Source organism: Hyaena hyaena, unplaced genomic scaffold (genome assembly GCF_003009895.1).
Source record: "Hyaena hyaena isolate Hyena2069 unplaced genomic scaffold, ASM300989v1 scaffold_404, whole genome shotgun sequence".
Lineage (NCBI taxonomy): Eukaryota > Metazoa > Chordata > Mammalia > Carnivora > Hyaenidae > Hyaena > Hyaena hyaena.
In genome coordinates, this window is record NW_024081036.1 from 1,063,765 (window position 1) to 1,088,429 (window position 24,665).

The window sequence follows — 24,665 nt, forward strand, 5'->3', positions numbered from 1 at the left end:
TGGTGTTATTGTAATGTCATACTTGAAGTGAGGAGTGATGATTGAAGTCTTAAGTTGAAAGGGGGATTTTAAAAACTGTATAGAAGTTCCATCAATCATTTTCTTCAAATTTATCCTCTCTTTACTAACAGAAACTGAAAATAAGAATAATCTTGGTTTATTTCTGTTATTAAATTTTTTTTATTAAAGTAACCCTGGTATATTTTATTATTAAAATAAAAAACCTTGGGTCAGGGGGTGCCTGGGTGGCTTAGTCGGTTAAACGTCCAATTCTTGATCTCAGCTCAGGTCATGATCTCGTGGTTCATGGGTTCAAGCCCTGCGTCAGGCTCTGTGCTTTCCGTGTGGAGCCTGCTTGGGATTCTCTCTATTTCCCTCTCTCTCTGCCCCTCTCCTACTTGCTCTCTCAAAATACATAAACTTAAAAAAAAAACAACTTTGGTTTTTGCTTTGACTCTATCATGGAAGTCTGAGTACTTGCATACTGACTGCATAACTAACATGCAAAGTTAGATATGCAGTCAGTATACAAGTACTCAGGCGTGTGGGATCTGAGTTTGAGGCGAGGTTGATTCATAAGATCTGTTGACATTCTCCTGACATGCCTACTGCACATATGCACTGACCTGGGGCTTATCCAGGTGTGCGAAGGTCACACCATCTCAGAGAAGATACATTGGTGGTAAGAAAAAGGATAATCTGACCTCTCCAGGTAAGATATTTTTCACATAGAAGGTGCCAAATACATCAGTTTGAGCTTTTTCAGTTCTAGGAGGCCACACAGTCTGCTCGTCTGTAAACCTGTAGATGAAATTGTGTTTGTCTTCTACACAATTTATGTTATGTTTAATGTTTTAAAAAATACTGTATTCTGGGTGCCTGGGTAGCTCAGTCAATCAGTTGAACATCCAACTCTTGATTTTGGCTCAGGTCATGATTTCATGGTTCATGAGTTTAAGCCCCACATCAGGCTATGGGGCTCCAGAGCCTGCTTGGGATTCTCTCTCTCTCCGTCTCTCCCTCTCTCCTCTCTCTCTCTTGTTCTCTGCTCCTTTTCCACTCACGTGCATGCTCTCATGCACTTTCTCTCTCTCTCTCTCTCAAAATAAATAGACTTAAAAAAATAAAAAAATATTATGTATCCTGAAACACAGTGTCTACATACTGCCTAAAACAGTTCTTTTGTGAAATGGGGAAAGATAGAGAAGAATCTTTTAGTATTTCTGCTGGTTTTTTCATAGGCACTATTAAAATTTGTGTGTGCCATTTGAAACTTGTAAAAAAAAATCCCTTTTATTATGAATCAAGGAGAACAGAATATCTCAAGGACACAATGAATTATGCAAAAGTTAAGGAAAGGAGTATGGTTTAGCCTTTTAACATTTGGGTGATAAGAGGAAGTAGGCCTTATCCAGACCTCAAAATCCTAAATGGGCTTCACATCAGAACTCTGCTCATTTGAGTTACTGATTTACATAAATTCCAGCCAGGTCCTAAAAGCAATAGAAAGTGCCATTCAAAAAACCTACGACTCTCAAAATATGAAATGTTTTCCAATTATATTTAGTACAGTTTTGGTATAAACCTTCTCATTTCAGGATATTTTATGTCCATACTTGGTTCTGTTTCACTTCCCATGTGGTAACATTAATGCGTGAGTGTTAGAGTAAAATCCTTCTCTTTGCTGCACTATAGGTGGCGTCCTCGTTGGGAAGTGAACCTGTGCTGTTTGGGCCTTCGGCAGTGCCTGTCCCTGAAGCCTCACACGACCAGTTTGTGGCTCAAGGTACCCTTTTAGGAAGACATTCTACTTTCAAGAAAAATGACAAGTTAGTCCAGATATTTTGAAAGCAGATGTCTACATAAAAACAAAATTAGGAGCACCTGGGTGGCCCAGTCAGTTAAGCATCTGACTCTGGCTCAAGTCATGATCTTATGGTCTGTGAGTTCGAGCCCAGCATCAGGTTCTGTGCTGATGGCTCAGAACTTGGAGCCTGGAGCTGCTTCGGATCCTGTCTGTCTGTCTATCTGTCTCTCTTTCTCTCTCTGCCCCTCCCCTGCTCATGCTCTCTCTTTTTACAAAGTGAATCAAGTTTAAAATTAAAAAAAAAAAATTTTAAATAAAAGAACAAAATTAATTAATGTCACAGAACACAATGTCTAGATAAGAACAAAATGAAATGGCTCAGAACATGGTAGAATAAATAGATCTGAAATTAACAAAACAAATACCCTTAACACTAATTTAGTCATCAAATAGTCTGATTGCCATATGGTTCCTTATTAGTTAGGCACAGGTATTTCAGGGTTGAATTTGGGAATTCACAAATATTAGTTAACTTCGTTTGTCTCCCTCTTTAGGGAAAACACCTCAATTTACCCCAGTAGTCCACTTGCAAGTGGAGAGAATCTGGTCATAAGTATTTTCAAAGGGTGTGCTTCCACATTAAAGCACACATGTTGAGTCTATTAGAAATGCTTGATGAGTAGCCTGGGACTTATTTTTATTAATGGCAATATATAAATTCTCTTCTTTGTATTAGGGACTGCTTCCAACTCTATTATGCTTTATAAACTTTGTATATTTGGGAGATTATAGCTTAGCTTTTGTTTATTCTGGAGAATGTACATGCCTTTATTGTAGCATTAAATTCTTCACCTGTTAGGAATATCCTACCTAAAAAGAAGGTACTTTACACACTGAAGTATAAGCATCCACAGGGAAAAGGCTTTAGAAAACTTGAGAAATAATTGCTTAATTAAGACTTGACTCAGAATTTTTGTTATACTGTGTGTTCCCTGACTTCCTAAACAATGTCCCATTTTGTTTTTTAATAATTATGTTAACAATATAAAAAAGTATCTAATTGTAGAAAGTACTCATTTGATCTTAAGAATAAAAGGAGCAAACTCACATTTTTTAAATTGTTAGGAACTCACAGCATGAAATGAAATTTGAGAATAATTCAAATAATCATACACTCACCCATTTAGTAAGTGTAGAATTTATTGGTTTTTAGTATATTCACAGAGTTGTGCAAGCATCACCACAATCAATTTTAGGACATTTTCATCACCCCAAAATAGCCTAGAGTAGGTATGTTGTGTTGTAAGATGTTGTCCTGAATCCCATCTCCTGAAAGTAGTGTTAAGATAAAGATAAAATGTGATTTTTTTTTTTTATGTTTTTATTTATTTCTAGGAGAGAGAGAGACAGCGTGAGCAGGGGAGGGTCAGAGAGAGAGGGAGTCACAGACTGAAACAGTCTCCAGGCTCTGAGCTGGCAGTCAGCACAGAGCCCAACGCGGGGCCCGAACCCACGAACCGCGNAATTTGCAATACTAAGTTTATATCATTTGGCATTACATAAGCAATACTTTCTCAGTGGTTAAAGATAATGACATGATTGTTCAGGGAAATCTTTTTTTTTTTTAAATGTTTTATTTATTTCTAGGAGAGAGAGACAGAGAGAGACAGCGTGAGCAGGGGAGGGTCAGAGAGAGAGGGAGTCACAGACTGAAACAGTCTCCAGGCTCTGAGCTGGCAGTCAGCACAGAGCCCAACGCGGGGCCCGAACCCACGAACCGCGAGATCATGACCTAAGCGAAAGTCGGACGCTTAACCGACTAAGCCACCCAGGCACCGCAAAATGTGATTTATTTTTAAATTTTTTTTCATTTCTGGTGATAATGCTACTTCTGTCACCTTAGCAGGAATATCCAGCAGGACTCACCAGTAAAGCCGCTTAGTTTTTTCATTTGTTGTTTTGCTGCTGCTCAATTAACCAGGGAATGAATATGTCTTGAAGTGATTTAGGACGGGATGAAAAGAATTTTCTGTAAATGTACATTAGGGCCACTTCAGACATGTGACTTTTCACTTTTAAATTTAGTTTCTAAACTTTTGTAAAAAAAAAAAAAAAAAATGTAAAAAAAATTTAAGGTCTCTTATCAGTAAGCCTACATTTGATAAACGAAAGTGAAAGGAATCAATAAAAATGCTAGTGTACTTGACTACTATTTATGTAAGTAAGTAGGATAATTTTCTCTAGATAAAATAGAAAAGTTTTATTTATTTATTTATTTTTTAATGTTTTATTTATTTCTGAGAGAGACAGCCTAAGTAGGGGAGGGTCAGAGAGAGAGGGAGGTACAGAATCCAAAACAGGCTCCAGGCTCTGAGCTGGCTGTCAGCACAGAGCCCGACACGAGGCTCGAACCCACGAACCATGAGATCATGACCTGAGCCGAAGTCGGACACTTAACCGACTGAGCCACCCAGGGGCTCCTAGAAAAGTTTTATTTAAATACATTGGATGAGTTTGAATTTCTGACCTGCTTTGCCCTTCCCCTTTATTGGTATTCTTTTCTTCTGTAAACTTGACCTACAAAAGCTGAAAACATGTAATACATATCTTGTGAACATTTAAATTTTTCCCTTAAAACCAATTGAATGGTTTCTGTAGAATTACCTACATCTAATTTTCCCAATTTTATTTTGTTTAAAGTGTCAAATCTTTCTTGATGTTCCATTGTCTCAAAGTTCTGTAGTCCTAATTCTGCCCCGAAGGAATTAGGTAATTACATGGGAAAATGAAACTTTACAGTGGCGAAACCTGGTAGGTAGATACCAGTTGATCAAATCGTTAAACTTAACACTACCAATAATGGCACAGATAGAAATCATGGTTTTCTGATAGGATGCTCTGAAGATCTAATCATGAGGAACCATCAAACATCAGACATTCTACAGAGTAAGTGGCCTGTGCTCTTTGTGTAATGTCAGAGCCCCAAAAGACAGCGCAAGTCAGGAAATCTTCCAGTTTTGAACCCAAAGAGACATGACAGCTAAATGCCAAGTGTGATCCTGACTTAGATCCAAACAAGAACTCTTGAGCTGTAAAGGACATTAGTGAAACACTATGCAGGATTTGGAGAAGGTCTGTAGTTTAGAGAATATCACTGCATCAGTGTTAATTTCCTGGTTAACTGTACTATGATCATAAAAGGCAAAGTCTTTCTTTAGGAGATGAATTAAGAGCTGAGAGGACATCTGCAACTTACAAACAGTTCATAATAAGATAGGTATGTAGGTAGATAAAATGTGGTAAAATATTAATGTGTAGGGATGTGGGCGAAGGTATATGGGAATTCTTTTACTCTTGTACTTTCTGTAAGTCTGAATTCATCCAAAATACAATGTTTCTTTACAAAAGAAATAAAAAGTGAGGGTCATGAGGGAAAGTCTTGATGCAGGTTAGCAAAGATAGCATTCTTGTTAACAATCCCTTGCTGAGTTTTCTGGGAAAGGTCCAGTCTCATATCTTCAGTTCTAAAGTCCAGAATCTCTGAAAACTTAAATATTCTCAGAACTCATTTGGTATAAAACTTGCCCATACCTGAAGACAGCTGCTGCAAAACCTGGCCAGTGCTGGTTTGAGGTTCTATTTCCTCCTTTCTTCATCCTGCTTCCTGTGGTTATACAAGTGGTATGCTTGTTATTTCATTATGGGGTGTTGCCCAAGACCCCATTGGAGGTGTCGGTTAATGTATGCTACATGCGTCTTACAGTTTTCCTAACATCTAAAGTATTTTGAATTCTGAAGCACTTCTCACTCCTAGACTTTTAGAAAGAAGGTCATGGACCATCTGTTTGTTCCTCAGGGTCTGAGTGCTTGAGGGCACAAGGGCACAAAACCATGCTCTGCCCATCTGGTCTTGGCTCTTACACAGTCACCCAAGGCACCTACACACACCGTGTATACATGTATATACACACTAGCCATGTGTCCCTGTGTGCACGTACACACCGCGTGTACACATATATACACGTGTACACACTTGCCGTGTGTCCATGTGCGCATGCGCACACTGCGCGTACATGTATACACACACTCGCCGTGTGTCCATGTGTGCACGCACACACCGTGTGTACACGTATATACACACACACACTCGCCGTGTGTCCATATGTGCACACACACCGTGGAGGGTTGGATGTCTACTTCCTTGACCTTAGGGTTGAGACGCGTCGGGCCCAGAGGGAGTCTCCCAGCCATCTCTCTCTGGCACTCTTAGGGATGTCCCTCTGATGATCAGAGCTTGTGAATGTCGTACATAAACACAGAGTAAACAAAACAGTGCTGATTTTCATGCTTGTTTTCAGTGATAGGTCCACACGAAACCGCGTCATCACGGCTTCCTCGTGAGGCATCCCCACCTGCTCCTCTGCCTAGGCAGTGTGTGGTCACACCGCCTCTCCTCTCAGCCGTGTGCGGCCTCCTGGACGGCCTTCTGGCCACCGCACCAGGGGACACTGCCTGCGCTTTCCGGCAAGCACGCCTCGTGGAGCTTCTCTGTAGGTGAGAGAGGCCGGGCAGCGGAGGTGACTGGTGTGAGCTCTGTTCATAACCTGGTATAAGACTTCTGGGTACTGGGAATATATCTTGGTCTTCTTTTGGGCTAATTAGACCGCAGGTTTCTGCTTTTGCCAGAATTGTCCTGACGGTTTCAGCTTAGATCATTAAAGTACTCACTTGTGTGGGTTGTGTGTTGACTGTTAATAACTCACCCCCACTGTCCTGATCTTTCCTATCCTTCAGCAGCTCTAACCCGCACCTGTCCTCCCCCTTGCTCCGCGCCCAAGCACTCGATGCAGCCCCTTGGTCGTGCTACACACAAGTGAAGGGGTTTGGGGACTCCTCTCTGTAGGGTTGTGTCAGAATACTGACCCTGGGCTGAAAATTATTTAAATTCATTAGAAGTTTTTTCATTATTGGGGATTAAACACTTTATTAGGTAATTCTCTAATAAAATTTAGAAAATCATGATCTCATTCTTTCATTTGCTAATGTGAACGAGTTTCTGGCAGAGCCTTTGGGTTATCATATTGGTTATATGTACAGTGAGAAAGGCCATAGGTACTGAATCAGTCCCACGTAAGGTCTAATCACTGGTCGTTCATTCCCTAATGTTGCAGTCTTGGGGAAGTTCTAGTAATCTCCGAGTGCCATTAGTAACATCTGGTATTGGGGTTAGTGTGCGGATTAAGTGATGATGTCTAGGATACTCTCTTTGTAGGCACTGTCCCTTTGCTTTCTTCCCGCATCCAGACTGTTACAGCCAGTGCACCTGCCTCCTGTTGACCACCTGGTCATTTGCGTTACTCTGCTTGAGAACTTCCACTGTCTGAAATATCTTCCTCCTCTGCCAAATTGCAGTACTTTGTTTTTCTTTTTGGGATATTAAAAAAAGTCCAAAAAGTTTTAGGATATTAAGAAAACTCCAAAAAGAAAAAAGTATCCCTTGTTTCACTTCACTTGTCATTACTTGTTTACCAGTCATACTAAGCTGAGGTGTGAGTTTGTTCACATTTATTCGTCACCTTTCCCCTGTGATACCTACTAGAGTTGGAAAAGGAACCTGCTAGTCGATTGACTTTCCTTTTTCGATGTTTTTCTGCCTCAAGATTGATCAAAACAGAGCTTTAGGAATACTCCTCCTTCTCGAAAAGAAGAGTGTATTGCGAGATTGAGGCCACAGAGCTATTAAAGGATCTTTTATGGCAAAGTCTTAACCGTATTCTTTACCTGTTCTTTATTCCGGACTTAAAAATTTTTTCCTGTTTGTTTTGCATTATTTTGTGTTTTTCTTTGTAAATCACAACTTATATCCTAGCAAATATTTTTCCTATTTTAAACAGGAAACTAACCACCAAGTTTTTTCTCTTATCTGCTTTTCTTCTAAAAGGGCTTCTTTATATTTTATTCTGCTTTTCATTAGATATTTTTTTTCAGAATTCTTTGTTTCCCTGTTTATTAGATAAGATCTATTCCTGTGTTCTAAAATAATTATGGGATACCTTTTTATATATATTTATTGTCTTTATGAAAACCTGTTCTCTTGTTTTTACTTTTCTTTTTATTTGAGTAGACGCACAACGTTAACCTTAGTTATTATGTAACAAGTTTGTGCATTATGCTGTGTTTGGCACAGGCGTAGCTGCCCTCTGTCGTGTTCATCGCTGTCACAGTGTTCATCGCTGTCACAGTGTCGTTCACTGCGCTCCCTGAGCCAGGGCTCTTACTCCCATGACGTACTCATTCCATAACCCGTGCCTCCTGTCCCTGTCACCCGTTTTGCCCAACCCCCCACACACCTTCCCTCTGGCAGCCGTCAGTTCTCGGTAAAAATCCTTTCTCTTGAATTCTATTCAAGGTTATATTCAAACTTCAAATACTGATTGATGAATTTTTCATACGCAGCACACTACTCATCTTGTCTGCTCTTTGCAGTGTTGTGGATGCCGCCCTCCTAGAGAGATGTGTCCAGGAGCTCAAGTCTCCACTGCCTCTGTCCCCTCCCGCTGAACACACACAGGCACAGGTAAGTGTCTTACGTCTCCCTCTCGCCTCATGGCTGTTTGTGCATTAAAGTGCCAGAAACGTAAATTCTGCTAAGGATATACTGGCCGTAGGAGAGAGATGAAGGTCTCTCAGGATATACATGGTGTGGTGAGCGTCTTTGAAATAGGTTGCTTAACATTTTAATCTGAGACATCTTTGGGTAGTGCAGAAGGGAAGTGGGGTTTAAAGATCTAGATCCTCTTCCTAATTCCATTAGTAACTAGCTGTAGATGTTTATTCACAGATCTGGATATCTTTGAGCACCATATAAAAAAAGAAGGCATTATATAAAAACTACCTTCCCGTTCTGTGATTTTAAGTTATCTCTATCATTTGCACCTAAATTAAGTTGTTAAAATAGATAGTGACTAAATTCTGTGTATTTTCAAAACCCAACCTAATAAAAATACATTTATTTTTGCTTTTTTACAGATGTTTACTGTTTTTAAGTTCTTGATTGTAGCTAGAGTCTGTATATAAAGTGTGCTTAACAGTTCCTTGTGGAGTGTGGCTAAGAGAAATGTCACCTTGAGTCAGTTTAAGAAGGGCTGTAGGATTTGCTTTGTGGTGTTGTCTTTGGGGTTTCTGACCATGGCAGAGCCCCTCGTATAAGACCCCCTTTTATTACACATCGTCTTCAAAGCACTTGTCTCACTGTGGTCAGAGCCTTTGCATTAGGCCTTCTCCTCCATCCCACTGTCTGTCCGTCAGATCTTTACTGAGGGCCTGCCGTGTACCAGGATCCTGCCTGTGCAGATGAAATAACAACTCTTCCTCTCAAGCTGGGAGAGCAGATCATGAGCAAATCCACGTGTCCATCTGAGAGGAACAACTGAAACGGGACCGGCAGTGCTCTCACAGCTGGGAGGGTAGGGCTTTTCCACTTAGGATGGTGGGGGAGGCCTTCAGGCAGGGACGTGTAACCTGAGGTCAGTGAGGGAGCTAGTCTTGTGGGACACTGCCCGGCCCCTGAGACTGGGGTCTGGCTGGTCTCTCCAGCAGGTAGCATGGAGGCCAGAGCGGCTGCAGCAGGTCAGGGGGTGAGGAGGTCAGAGGCTGCAGTGCCCTCCGCGAGGGCGGGGCGGGGCCTGCTCTTGGGTATCAGGTGTGTGCCTGTCCCATGGAAGGTTCTCATTCGGTACTCGTGTCGGCCCAGTGCGGCTTGGCTGTTTGTCCTCACAGAGCATTCCTCATTCATTCCAGAAAAGTCCTGGAACCTCTTCTCTGCCAGATCGTGTTCTAGGTGCCAGGGACAGATGTCTGAACAAAGCAAACACGCACGCCTGCCCATATGAATTCTGTCCTCGATGCAGGAGACAGTGAGCAATAAATAAAGTGTGAACTGTTTTTTTCAGCTGGTGACAAACGGTATGGTGGTGCCTGGGTGGCTCAGTCGGCGGAGCTTGATTTCAGCTCAGGTCATGATCTCAGGTCCTGGGATTGGGCCCTGCATCTGGCTCTGCCCTGAGTGTGAAGCCTGCTTGGGATTTCCTCTCTCTCTCCCTCTCCTCCTCTTGCCCTCTACCCCTTGCTTTCCTGCTCTCTCTCTCTAGCATTCTCTCTCTTTAAAACAAAACAACCTCCACCCCCCCTCCCCCCACACACAAATGGTATGGGAAAAGGGAGTGTGAGGAAAGGGTGTGTGGCAGAGAGAGGGTGCTGTTTGGCAGGGTGGTCAGAAGAGGCGTCCCAAGGGTGAGATCTGAGCTGAGAGTGGAGGCGCTGAGGAAGCGGGCCAGTGTGTGGGCTCAGAAGAGGCCTCAGTGTTCCGTGGTTCACTCTGATGTTTCTCATTGGCTCTCACCTTCCATGGCGTATCCTGTGGCGTGTCTGTTAATGGTAACACTTTATATATCAGATGTCAGACTTGTTATAACTGCAATCAGTAGTGATGAAGGCATCAAAAAAGACTTCACAGCAATAAGGAAATGAAACATTACACACTTGCATTTTCCCTGATAGGAGATGTGTTGAAGAATATTTTGTAATCTTTCTTTCTTTATGCAATCATAGGCTTTAAGGCTTTGGAATGCCCCTTCCTACTTCCAGAATATTGATTCCACCATTTAGCTACTTAAAAACTATAAAGGCTTGCTATCTTTCAATGGAGTTTGAAATTTGGCTTTGAAAATACTGCTTTGTTGGCATAATAATACCAATACTTGACAATGTTAATGTGGTCATTAATGGTGTGTTTATATATGTGAAAATAATTCTGTCTGCTATGTATTCACTTTAGATCTTTAAAAATTATGATTAACATTTTATTAGTTTTTTATTAACTTACATTACAAAGAAAGTGACTTATAATGCATAGAAAACAGAAATATCACTGAGCTAGGCTTTTCATTTGATACGTTTTGTTTTCCTCTCTCTCCTTTCACACAGGTGTCCTTTCTCCTCGAGTACCTGTCGTCTCTGTCCCGGCTTCTGCAGTCGTGTTTACTGGTAGATCCTGGCCTTGTGACTCCGGAAGAGCTTCTGAAACCTCTCATCACAAACATCGTTGGGGTCCTCACCATATGCATCAGAGATGTGTTAGGTGAGCTTTATTTTTTTAAAGTTTAGGATAGAAGTAAATAATATTGAGGAAAAAAAAAAAATCTTACTTTGCACCAGATACTCACTTCAAGGTTAAATTTTATGTTGTACTTTGCCAATATTTCGGAAGGCTTTTTTATAATGTGTTTTGTAGTTTGGATGTCTTAAGTGGTTCCAGGAGGCCATTTGAGGCAAGTACGTAGTATAATGAAGGTCCGTCCCCTGTGCTCTCAGTTTAAATGAGGGCAAGTTTTTTATGTAATATTAGCAAGTACAGTAGCTTTAGATATTAATTATTCTTCTAACCTAGGGGTACAGCCAAATGACCTACTTATAACTTATTTGTATAATATTAAAACTTTTAATAAAGTCCTAAATTATTGAAAAATAACTCTGATGAAAAGTTGGATATAGTGCTTAATAGAAGGAAAAATTAAAACAGTGTAGGACTTTATTAGAAATAAAATACGGTAATTACTTAAAAGGTTTTATAATGAAGTAATTGGTAATTTGACTATTGCCAGATGGCTCTTTGCCTATTAATTCATTCTTATTTAGTTTTTTGAATTTTATGGATTTGTTTGGTTTTAGGTAAGTGGAATGTTAGGATGCCAGCAAATCTAGTCCTCAGTGTCCAATTAGTGTTAAAATATCCTAGTGCCAGAGGAATAATGATTCCTCGCTTGAAAATTTTACAAGGGACTGTGGTACCCTAACTAAGCCAATCAGGGTAGACTGTGCAATCTCTACAATCGGGGTAGACTATGCTTCTCCATGAGGGTGATAACGCCCTCCAAGAAGCAAAAGGGGTGGGGGAAATCTTAATTACAATGGTTTGGGGCCCTTTAGAGCTCAGTTGGTTCTACCCAATAGAGTCGTATTCCTTAGTATTTAATTTCTCCTGTTGGGTGTTGTTGGGTATCACTTGCGAAGCATTGATAATTAGCACGTGGAAGATGAACAGGAAGTATGCAGTATCAGTGCTAAAAACTGTAGTGTATAGATGGTTGTGACTGGAGGACTTTTGATTCAACACTTGATCCCAAAGTCATGTGGTGAGATATCCCATGTCATGTGTCAAGATGTCCCATGTCATGTGGCAAGATGTCCCGTCACGTGGAGAGATGTCCCAGAGTCATGTGGAGAGATGTCCCATGTCACGTGGTGCGATGTCCCAGAGTCACATGGAGAGATGTCCCGTGTCATGTAGCGAGATGTCCCATGACATGTGGAGAGATGTGCGGTGTCACATGGCAGAATGTCCCAGAGTCACGGGGAGAGATGTCATGTGGCAAGATGTCCCAGAGTCATGTGGTGAGATGTCCCATGTCATGTGGCAAGATGTCCCGTGTCACATGAAGAGATGTCCCCAGAGTCACATGGAGAGATGTCCTCTGTCACATGAAGAGATGTCCCAGAATCACATGAAGAGATGTCCCAGAGTCACATGACGAGATGTCCCAGAGTCACGTGGAGAGATGTCCCGTGTCACATGGAGAGATGTCCCAGAGTCATGTCGTGAGATGTCCTGTGTCACGTGGCAAGATGTCCCAGAGTCATGTGGAGAAATGTCCTCTGTCACATGGAGAGATGTCCCATGTCACATGGAGAGATGTCCCGTGTCACGTGGAGAGATGTCCCATGTCACATGGAGAGATGTCCCAGAGTCACATGGCGAGATGTTCCGTGTCACATGGAGAGATGTCCCGTGTCACATGGCAGATTGTCCCAGAGTCCTGTCATGTCTTGGTTGTCATTGGCTGACTGGTGGATATTTTTTATTGATTCTCTTACTTTTGTGTGTAACTTGGGCTTGAGAATTAAATAAAAATAGTATATGTTTTATTATTTTGTAAGTGATTTGGCGCTTACATCAACGCTGTAAAGTGCTGAAAACAAAAAAGTCAGTGATACCTGAATGTATATCTCATAGCTGGTTAAGTTAAAAGTCATTTTCCAATATCTGAAAGAAAGCAGAAGTTCAGTAAAAATAACTTTCAGGAAATTAATTAATTTTTTTCTGGAAAAATAATGATTTTATAAATTATTGATTATATTTTTAGTATATATTTTATATTTACTCATTTTCGTACATAATTTGATACCTTTTAATTTATATAAACAGGTAAATTATATTAAAGGTTTTTAGCAAGAGAAGTTATGAACTTAAATGTTAATTGTTTTTTAATTTTTTTAACTTTTCCTTTTTCTAGATAAAAATAAGAATTCTTTTTCATTTTTAATCTTAGCTTTCAACTTAAATGCTTTAAAAAAATTTTTTTTAACGTTTTATTTATTTTTGAGAAAGAGAAAGAGATAGCATGAGCAGGGAAGAATCAGAGAGAGAGGGAGACACAGAATCTGAAGCAGGCTCCAGGCTCTGAGCTGTCAGCATAGATCCCAACATGGGGCTCGAACCCATGAACCATGAGATCATGACCTGAGCCGAAGTTGGACGCTTAACCGACTGAGCCACCCAGGCACCCCATCAACTTAAATGTTTTGTTTGGCCATGTTGAATAAAATCAGTAAGCTTTATACTTATTTTTTTATGTGTAAAGTGCAGATAGACTGATAGTACATAAACAGACATATAGACTGTGTGGAACTGAAGTTTCATGGGGATGGTAAAGAGAAAACATAGGTCTAAAAAGACTCTGTACAGGTGAGAATGACAAAAGGTTGAGACACACGCCACGGACAGCTCTAGTCCAAACTGCCTGGAATATACCATTTCCAGAAGAACCTTTTTTTTTTTTTTTTTAAATATTTTTGTTTATTTCTAGGAGAGAGAGACAGCATGAGCAGGGGAGGGTCAGAGAGAGAGGGAGAAACAGACTCTGAAAAAGGCTCCAGGCTCTGAGCTGGCAGTCAACACAGAGCCCGACACGGGGCTCGAACCCACGAACCGCGAGATCATGACCTAAGCAAAAGTCGGACGCTTAACCGACTAAGCCACCCAGGCGCCCCAATTTCCAGAAGAACCTTGAGAAGGAAGTTCTGTTTGCTTGGTGGTGGAGTTTGACAAAAGCTGGCAGATACCGCCAGCGGTGTGGTCCGAGAAGACAGTCCTCAGATGGCCACTGCTCTGTAGCCTCTGTTTGCCACATGGCGAGAAGGGAAGTGTCTGTCCTCATGACAGGAGCACACTGCTGCATTCTCAGCCATAGGCAGAGCTGCAGAACCCTGTCCCCTGGCGTGTTTTCTCGGAGGGCCGGTGCTCTTGGTTCTTCAGGGACATTCTCTGGCTTCTCTGCCATGACCTTGGTACGCTGTGCTTTCTTCTTTCACTCCTGCACAAAGGTGCACGGGCAACAGGAGAAACTTGAGCTCTATAAAAGCAGCGGACAATGCTATGCTTTTACAGTATGCACAGTATGTGGTTCTGAATTTAAGGCCTGCTATTCAGTTTGTCATGCCTTCTGATTTGTTGTTGAATATGCATTAAGGAGGGGAGGATACGTGAGTGTGTATTTATTTGTCTTTATGTAGAGCGTAGGTGAGAGAGCTCTTTAGGAAGCAGTGAAAAAGTTAATGGAAATAAATGCTGGCCCATGCTGAGTTACATTTGTCTTCATCTGACAGGCGCGTGACTCTTGCCTGAAGTGTAATGAAGTATCCGGTGAGCTTTGTATTTTCTATTCTTTGTGTTAATAGCTTGAAATGTTTTCATTAATATCATAGACGCAGAGTTGATATCGGCTTTTTATCACACGTGGACACAGTTGTTTAACCTTCTGGCCACACTCCTGAGGAAAGCCGCTCTTGCCTCCGTCCCAGCTGTGATGACGGTTCTGGCCAAGCGCTGGGCACCGGTGATCGGTAAGAAGACGTGCACACTAGGCGGGGGGTCTTTCCGCTAGCACAACTAAGGTGGCTCTTAGTTACAGCCTCTGCGTGGGTATTCCCTACAATTAGGTGATCGTGCCGTCGCATTCGAAAGGGAAACCAGGTGTTTACTTTGAGAAATTTGCAGTGTTCTTGAGGAGCCTCCAAAATGCAGTGTTGAAAAGGTGAAACCCAGTTGAAAAAACTACAAAAACAAGTTAGAAAAAGCCTGTGGTGTTATGAAGAGACGTGTGATGTGACATGACTGGAAAATAGTGAGATAGATTCTCAGGGGTTGGGGTAGAAACCAGTCTCTTTCCTGACATATATACACTGTAAGTGGGTAAATCTACACCTAAAATTCTCTATACATGATAACATGGAACTTTATAATAAGAATAATGCCTTGTCTGAAGATGTAAGGATTTTCATACAGTACAGAAATGCTACAAGTGTAGTTATAGATAATTATTTTTATAAGATGTTTTTCATATAATTGTTGCCTACTAGCATAGACAAATTATTTTTAATTCATTAGTTAATTATTTAAAAAATTTTTTACTTATTTTTTTTTTTGAGAGAGCTCAAGTAGGGGAGGGGCAGAGAGTGGGGGGAGGGGATAGAGGATCTGAAGGAGGCTCTGGACTGACAGCAGACAGCCTGATGTGGGGCTTGAACTCATGAACCTTGAGATCATGACCTGAGCCAAAATCTGGTGCTCAACCAACTGAATCACCCACATGCCCCAAACAGATTAGTTACTAAGGTTTATTTATATTTTGAGAGACTGAGAGAGAAAAAGTAGGGGAGGATCAGAGAGAATCTCAAGCAAGCTTCATACAGAGCCCAGTGTAGGGCTCAATCTCACAAACCATGAGATCATGACCAGAGCTGAAATAAAAAATTGGACACTTAACTGACTGAGCCACCTAGATGCTCCAACAAATTATTCTTTTTTAAAAAAAAATTTTTAATGTTTTATTTATTTCTGAGAGAGAGAGAGACAGCGTGAGCAAGGGAGGGTCAGAGAGAGAGGGAGACACAGAATCTGAAGCAGGCTCCAGGCTCTGAGCTGTCAGCACAAAGCCCAACACGGGGCTCAAACCCACAAACCGTGGGATCATGACCTGAGCTGAAGTCGGATGCTTAACTGACTGAGCCACCCAGACACCCCACAAATTATTATTTTAAATAACTACTGTCTGTTTTTTGATACAGTCTCATTTAAAGCAAGAAGTCTTTTTTTAAAACATAAATGCTTATAAATAACGTTAGTTTTTAAAAATAGTTTAAATATATTCAAAATGGAGTTCCGTTTTAACTCTCCAAGTTATCACCAATTCAATTGACTTGTGTTTCTTCATATTTTACTTCCTCATTTGGTCACTTATAAATTTAGATGGATGATAACATTTTGTGACCAGAGTGGTAGTTTTGAAGTAACATTTATAGGGAAATACATGTTCAGTAAGAAACAGAATTGTTAGTTGTTTGGACCAGAAGTTCCGAGTTTACCCTAACAGGAATAGCATCCATTTAGAAATCATTATTTTGCTGAAAGAGATGAAAACTGAAAGAGATTGTGTAATTGAGATTTTCCTACATCTGTACTGGGGGGAGTTAGTTTACCACCCGATCCACTCATAATACAAAGCAAAGCCCTACTCACATAGGACCTGTGCCCAGTGGTCAGGTCTGGGCCGCGCTCGCTTTGATAAAGGAGAATTTACTGGAGCACAGTCATACTTTCTCATCGCCTGGGGCTGCTTTCCTGCTACAGCGGTAGCGGTAGCGTTGAAGAGCTGTGACAAAGGCCAACAACGTGTAAAGCATAAAATACTTCTTCACCAGCCCTTTGCAGAACACGTTTGCTGCCCCCTGCTTCAGCACTGTTCACCTGACACTGTTTTCCTGGTGATAAAACAAGGACATATTCAATCCAAAATCTTTCTACAAAACATACACAGTTTTATGTAATATGGGGCTAATCAGAAACACCAACTGCATAAACAGCCAGCTTTGATAATAGCAATGTTTATGGAAACTTAACTAATAAAAATGATCATTGCTGTTCCTTGCCATGGTGTTTTTGTTTGTTTTTAGTTTCCATCCCATGTGCTCATAAATATTTAAAACATCTCATGATCACTTTGTAACTTCTGTTATCTATAACAGTCGTTTCTCAAACTCAAATAATATTTAGACATCATTTAAGTGAACATAATTCTCATGAAATGCCACTCTCACTAAAACATTTTTCTTATGTTACTTAAGAAAAAAGAATTTCTTTAAGCCTAAATTTAGGTGGAAATTCTTATGGTTATAAGTTCCAAATAATATAAAAGTAAAACATAACAAAATTATAAACCAGTGATACTCAGATTAATAAAATTAATGTAACACATCAGATGTTCCTTTGATTGAATCAGTGCTACCAGCAGGAAATTAATGGCTGATTCGGTGTAGATTGTTTTGAGGTGGCTTGCCTATCTTTTCTAATCTGTGTTACATTTGCAAGTTTGTTCATAACCACCCTTGTTCTGTATTCTCAACTACCAGAAACCTTTGTTTCTACATCATGTCAATACCACATACTCTTGTTTTAAGTACTGTTTAGCACTAACTTGTTTGAAAACAGAAACACAATTACACGGTGATGACGTAGACATTTCAGAGTACAGTTACACTAAATTTTTTTAAATTTATTTTTTTAAATTTTTTTTTTAAATTTCAGGGTAGCACTGAAATAAAAATTAAAAAGTTAAAAACTCTAGAAACATTGTGGATCTCAATAGACATCAGAGGGATCAATACTCATACATGTAATTCTCTTATCTTGGGACTTAGCAAATACTGTGTGTATGTGCATTTGTGCATACACACACACACACACACACACACACGCACACACACTCCTTCGTACAAAAAAGAACCCGTGTAAAAAGAATGAAATGAAAATTAAATAGATTCCTTGATTATGTTGTAAGGTTGACTGTTTATTTTTAAACACTCGAGTTATTCTTGTGGTACCTATAACTACTGAGAGCTTCATTTCATTAGAAATAAAAAGGCAATAAACTTAATTACTCAGATCGATCTGATTCACTTCCTTAATTTTGAAGTTGTTTTCAAACACTGACACGTCTCTCTCAGACGCGCTGTGCGCCTGTGTGGCTGTGTCCCCCACCTGCCCCGCCCTGGGCACCGCCAGCCTGCAGTTCCTTTCTGTCCTCCTGACCGAAGAAGCAAAGAGGCGGCTGCAGAATCAGGGCAGAGCAGATCTGTGCCCCGGTCCGTCACTGGCTGCACTCCTTGATGAGACTCCGGAAAATCAGAACTCTCTAGAACGACTTAATGAAGTCATTCTTCAGGTATGTGACCTCTCGATCTTTCAAAACTTTTAGTGTTTCAGTATCTTGACTTGCAGTGTTGAGTCTGGTACAATTTTTTTTTTCAATTGTTTGGATTAAAAAGTAATTAATATTTGTTTTGACCATTTAAATAAAATAAAGGCATATAGAGTTAAATTAATGATATCCTCTCTGGTCCCGGCCCTCTGATGTTGATGTCTAGTTTCTTTAATGAGTATGGTATAAAAATTCAAAATGAAATATTAGAAATCTAAATCTAACAGTTCACCAAAATAGTGTGCCACACCATGACCAAAACGGTTATATTTCAGGATTGCAGGTGTAATTCACAATGTCTTGCCGTTTTAAAGACATGTTTTACATCTCTGAAAATATGTCCACCTAGATGACATTTGATTTATATACGTGAACTACATATATTTAAGGTGGTTTGTATATAGAGGTGGGTGGACTTAATTGGCACATTTGTGAGAAAATGCCCCCTTTCTAAACCATGCTGCCTTTGTTATAAACTTACTTTCCGTAGTCTAATATATGAACCAAGAGTTTTGTTCATTGGAAGTCACTCTAAAATCAGTAAAGTATGATTTTATAAATAGACTAACAAAAAAAATTTTGAAGTGTTTCCTAAGTTGCATAGTTGTTTTTACAAATAGGAAATTGCTAGATTTATCAATATTAAAAATCCCTCTTTTTAATAATCATACGGTTTCATGATTTTCATCTTTTCGCTGAAAGGTAGAAAAGAAATAGACTTTCCTCTTGAGGGCTTAGCTTCCATTTCCCAGTCAGCCTACCACATTGTATAAAGACAGAAGGTTGTTCTAGTCTGCCGACTTGTTGCTGTTCCTTTGCTGCTTCGAACTGGGGGGCTTTGCCCCTTTTCTGCATGTGGGGGTTACAGATGGACAGATCTTGCTGGCATGGCCACTGTGCATTTTGGGCAGCAGCTTCAATCCCTTCGAGCCCTGGAGACCAAGCCGATAGGGGCAAGGACGCGCCTGGTCCAGCTCGAAGCTGCCCAGGAGTAGGCAGACTTTTGTCTCCGTCTCCTTTGCCCCACAGACTACAGTTACCTTCAGAGCACAGATAAGGAGCCTGATTAAGGTCCCCTCATGTTTTCTCCTGTGTCCAGCAGCTCCTTGGGAAGCTGAGACTGTGGGGGACAGATCCCACAGCTGCTCGAAGTCACTCTTAGGAGACCGCCCCTTCTCTGTGGCTGCCGCCTCCCTCACTGCACTCAGCTCTTCTTGGCTTAACACCGAAGCCGGACGGTGTGCCAGTTACCTTGTTCCCCATCAGGGCAGCAGCTTTATCTTGTTTTGTGTTTTGAAGACTGTTGTAAGAGGAGACTGAAATTCACCCTTTGTGAGCGGTCCCCCAGCCCCAGTTCAAAAGCGTGGTTAGTCTCCTAACTTTGGCTTCGGTAGTGCACCTTTCTCCTTCCCTCTTCTGGACACGCTCTTCCCTTCAGGGAATGTAAGGACCTGTGGGGCCCAGCACCCTTCTCTTCCCCTAGGTGAGGGCGGCGCACCTACCCCTCCCCCTGCCCAGGCCGGGAATGCCCAGGATCTCTGGGAGCCCTGACCGCAGCCATGACCATGGATCCTGCAGCCAGTCCCCCTGGACCAGGTGAAATGTGAAGACCTCCAGCTAGGCCAAAACAGACATATTTTATTTCCCAGCTGTTCCTCCTGCTTGTTGCTGGTGCTGCTTCAAGAAACCATGATTAGGCTTGTGATAAACATGGGTCCATGTGGGTTGATGAACCAGATTAAAATAAATGTATGTAGCAAAAATTCTCTGCCACAGGAATTTTCTAAATTTACCTTTCCCTTATTTTTCCTTAATATTTTACAATACTGTTCATTACAAAAGTTATCATTGATAATCTTTTGCTGTTACCTTCTTGGCCAAAGAAAATGAGGTACCCTAGAGCCACAGGGCATCTCAATGATTTTCCTAATGACTAGCCAATTTTCCTCTCCATTTCTTCCAAATTACAAAAGATACAAAATAGTCTATGTGGATATGGATACTTTAACCAGTTATAATAACCTTTTTTCCTAATAAATCATACTCTTCTTATTCACATAAACAGTAGAATCTGAATACATGACATTTGTCAGAAGAACACAAGCAAGTTCAAGACAAAGAAAGTAAAGAAAGGAAGTGCCCAACTTGAGAGGGGACATTTATTCATGAGCTTTATTAAACTACAAGCACAGTGTTTTCCTTGCTCCGCCCTGTGTAAAGATATGTGAAATAAAATGCTGTTAAAATGTGAATTATGAAACAGCCATAATGATAAATTACAATAAATTTTTTAATATACAGGCTGTGGGTTGTGCTAGGTGTTATACAAAGGAAAGTAAACTACACTCCTTAAATTATCAGAAATAGTATACTAAAATCATGACCTTCAAAAGTTTATTTCAGTTCTCTGTAAAATCTTACTCAAAAATATTAGGTGTGTGACCTTAAGCACATCACTTAACCTCTTGTGATTCAGTTCTTAAAATGCAAACGCAGAAGGAGAGGATTGTGTTAAGTTTGAGCTGGTACTAAAACTCTCCGTCTTCCTTATACGTTATGTTGTAATTTCAATTAAAATGCTTTGGCAGAGAATCTTTTAAATGGCTGTTTCACCACAGTCTCCCATAGTGGATACGTGTTGAAAGCTTGCATTGGTATTTATATCTTAAATAATGTGCAAGTTTATTTTTTCATAATTCCATTTGGAGGAGGTTTGAAGGTTTGAATATACTCTTAGAAACTATTATGTCTTTTGATATATATGTCTTACAATACAAATCTTTTGACCATGGAGACCATATTATCTTTTGATCATAACGTATTGAACAAATATGACATAACAGATTTTGCCTTCCCTAGTGAGATACTCAGAATGTTTCTTTTGCAAATACATATGAATAACACGATTAATAAAAATGCTATAATAATAGATTTTGCTCATAATTGAGATGTTGAATTAATTTTATTCCTTATATTTGGTCTGATATCTAAGAATAGTAATGGAAGGAAACAACTCTTATTTCACTTTTTAGGAGATATATTTTGCACTAGTGTTTAGTGAATGGTGAAGTTCAAGAGTAAATCTGTTGGAGGGAAGAGCTTATCTACTTGAGATACTGCTGTGTCAATCAATGAAGGTTCACTGTAATTTTTAAAACCTGTTCTTTATATCAGTGCCTTCTGGAAAGAAAGCAAAAAGTCTTGACCTAGAATACCTAGATCACTTAATGTACAGAAGGAATTAGATCTAAAAAGAGCGTAATAGTAAAAAAATTTTAATGTTTATTTCTGAGAAAGACAGAGACAGAGTGTGAGTTGGGGAGGGGCAGAGAGAGAAGCAGACACAGAATCCGAAGTAGGTTCCAGGCTCCATGCTGTCAGCACAGAGCCCGACACGGGGCTCGAACCCACGACCGGTGACCTGAGCCAAAGTTGTGCGCTTAACTAACTGAGCCACCCAGGCACTGCAAAAGAGCATAGAATTTACGTAAATTACATTGAGTCCTGATTTTCTCCCTCTCTGTGGTTGACAGGAAGACGTACTGTCCCTCCCGTTGTGTGTGTCCGCACCGCCCAGCAGCTGGCTGTCGGTCACTTCAGCCCTCTGGCATGCAGTCTCAGCCTCCAGGGCTCCTCGTGCTTTGAGCCACGCACTCCTGCTCTGTGCGTGGATGCTCAGAAGGGCTTCTCAGTCTGAAATAAGTGCTACGTGGAAAATTATAGAAATTAAATCCTCTACTCTGACCTTCGGTGTATGTTGAAAAGTGTGTGGATTTACTATTATAGATTAGTCCTGTTGCTTTTTTGTTTGTTGTTAGTTTTTGGCTTTCATATCTGTTTTTCTGTGTATACGTTTTTGAGTACCAAACAGGTTTATAAGTTTTATATCCAAAGTAAAAGACTTCTTCCTTCATTTCCCTCTTCTTAGAGGCAACTATTCAGACCTCGTTTAGCTGATTGTTTTATAGCTTCCCTTCCGTGTCTCTAAATAACATGCTTGTATTTGTCTGTCTTGGTTATTCCATTGTGGAAATGTCTGTTGACTTCTTGCTTTGGAAAGTGGGACTTGAGTCCCCTTTCCAGGCCCCACCCACCTACCCGGCCTCAGTGGGCTCCCTTCTCATTTCCTGCTATCCTGACCTTCATGGCAGCTAGAGATGAGGCAACCTGGGGTGGTGAGTCAGTGAAAATGCTGTGCACGGCCGAACTGTGTTGCAGACAACGTCGCCCTTTCTTGGCCTGCACAGCTTCCTTTTTCCTTAGAGGTAAGTGCTATTATTTTTAAATTTGCTGAGTTTCCTGTTCTCACTGATTAGCCATGCTGTTTGCCAGGAATCGAATGTCCTCTCAGTACATTCAGAAATGTCAGAACTTCCTCCGGCTTCATGTTCTGGAAGAGGTCACTCCCAGCTCCTCTGACCTGCCTGGTGTGCAGTGTGACCCCGGATCTCCATTCCCCTTCTTCCCGGGGAATTCCTGTGATCTCCTGTCTCCCACATTCTCCTTTCCTGCTTCGCTCCTTCTTTGGGTAGTCTGTTCTCTAGTCGTTTCCAGAATAAAGGTGCGTAAGCAGCTTTCTTGAAATCTGGACATCTGACTCTTTTCCGACCCTTACATTAAATTTATACTTTAGTGAGAATTGTAGACTGGAAGTCCTTCACTTCAGATTTGAGAAGGCCTGTCTCTTCCTTTAACTTCTCATGTTACTGTAGAAAAGTCTGAAGTCAGTATGATTTCTGGTTTCTCTCTCCAGAGAGTTTTAAGAATCTCTTTTTTGTCTCCAGACTTCTACATTTTCCTGAAGAAGTTTCTACAGGGGGTTGGATCTGTTTAATTTAATCTCATTGTGCTGGACTCTTGACGGTTCTTCCCATCTGACATCTCATCTACTTTATGTCTTCTCTGTGTTTGGGACTCCTAAGTTTTCTTCTTCCCACATGATCTCTTTTCTTCTCTTTTTTACTCTTTATTTTGGTTTCTGGTTTCTGGTATGGGGGCTTTTCCCTGGTGTGGTAATGTTGGTTGTCTCATGCATTTAAAACTGGGAGACGTAAAAAAAAATAAATAAAAAATAAAAAAATAAAACTGGGAGACGTAAAGTAGATAGGAAGCCCTGGGCATCTGAGTGGAGCCTGCCACCTTCAGGCTACAGTGTAAGGGGATCGGGCCGGGGCCCTTCGTGGCCTGCCTTCTCGAACTTGTCAGACTCCCTAAGAATCGCTCATCTCCTGCCTGGAGCTGAAAAGCAGCCACCAAGTGTTTTGCAGCAAAGTGGGAGGAAGAGAGCTGGGGGTCTTCGAAATGACTTTGCGTGTAGCACGTAATCCTTCCTATTTTCGGTGTAGTGCCCTCATGGAAATACGCCTCATTTCTGTCAGCTTAGAGTCCTTCGAATTCATCCTCTCCAGAGACGAAACCCCCAGTTTCTTGCAAGGGGTGGGGAGGAAGAGTGGCTTGGCTGTGCAGAGATTGGTGGCTGGTGGGCAGAATCTGGTCATTGAGCTGCTTCTCAGAGATTTTCTAGATAGTTGTCCTGCTCGCACTTCCTGGAGTACCTGCTGCTCCATTTCCTCAGCTGTGGCCGTTCGCCAGACGGCGGTGGCAGTCCGTGTCCTCAGGCCGCCGGCCCATATGCCGTTCCTCCTTCTGCTTACCAGTTTCCAGACTTGTCCTATGAGTGAGTGAGCAAGTGTGTGCGTGCGTGTGTGTGTGCGTGTGTGTCTGGGGGTTTACTCCCACTTCTATCATTTTGATGAGATTTCATGAGGGAATAAAAGACACATTTATGTGAACAACTGTTTCCCTGGAACTCTGACCTCCTTTTTCTCCCTCGATGCTGCAGAGAGTGGATGAATTATGTATTTCAATAAGACCAGTCTGGTTTTGCTCAAAACATTAAAACATACAAGCTCAATAAGGGCATGTACGTGAGAGCAGCTTTCTTATTAATGGTAAAGATTAAGTGTATAGACAAATTAGGATTCTCATCTTTAGCTATAATGATTATATTCCAAACACATTCATTATCCTAAATAATTCGCTGCCGTTTTCCTCACCTTCTCCATGACAATGAAGTGTGATCTTTCTCAAGCGTCCCTGGGCCTGGGCATTTAGTATCTAACTCACTGGCCGATTAGGTTGGAGGCAGGAGCCTACATGCCGGAACCACTGCTGACAAGGGAATCGGCCGCCCGTGGTGGGGGGCCTACAGGGGCCCCGCATCCACAGGCTTCTACAGGGTCACGTTGCCACATACAGGTCAGTCAGGAATAGTGAAGCTGTTTCTGTGTGTCTTCTGTATTTTATGTAAGATTATATCATTTTCAGTTTAATTTTAATAATGGTATATAACTGCACCATTGAAAATTACTGGTAGAAGGGAAAATTATGAATTTGAATTATGTCTAATATTTACAAATCATATGAGGAACTTCTAGATTCTTCAACTGGAATTTATCAACTCTTTGAACTGTAATTAAAATTTA

General features: G+C 41.0%; 1 protein-coding gene across 3 annotated transcripts in view; it reads left to right on the forward strand.

The window, feature by feature from the left end:
• The window catches only part of RTTN (rotatin), a 163,405-nt gene that overhangs the window by 114,950 nt on the left and 23,790 nt on the right, over nucleotides 1-24,665 (forward strand). For all 3 annotated transcript variants that reach the window (XM_039251940.1, XM_039251941.1, XM_039251942.1), the window contains exons 35-40: nucleotides 1,696-1,786; nucleotides 6,166-6,361; nucleotides 8,294-8,384; nucleotides 10,793-10,946; nucleotides 14,630-14,767; nucleotides 17,927-18,144. In XM_039251940.1, coding sequence (XP_039107871.1) covers nucleotides 1,696-1,786; nucleotides 6,166-6,361; nucleotides 8,294-8,384; nucleotides 10,793-10,946; nucleotides 14,630-14,767; nucleotides 17,927-18,144 — 888 coding nt within the window. The remainder of the gene's footprint in view (nucleotides 1-1,695; nucleotides 1,787-6,165; nucleotides 6,362-8,293; nucleotides 8,385-10,792; nucleotides 10,947-14,629; nucleotides 14,768-17,926; nucleotides 18,145-24,665) is intronic.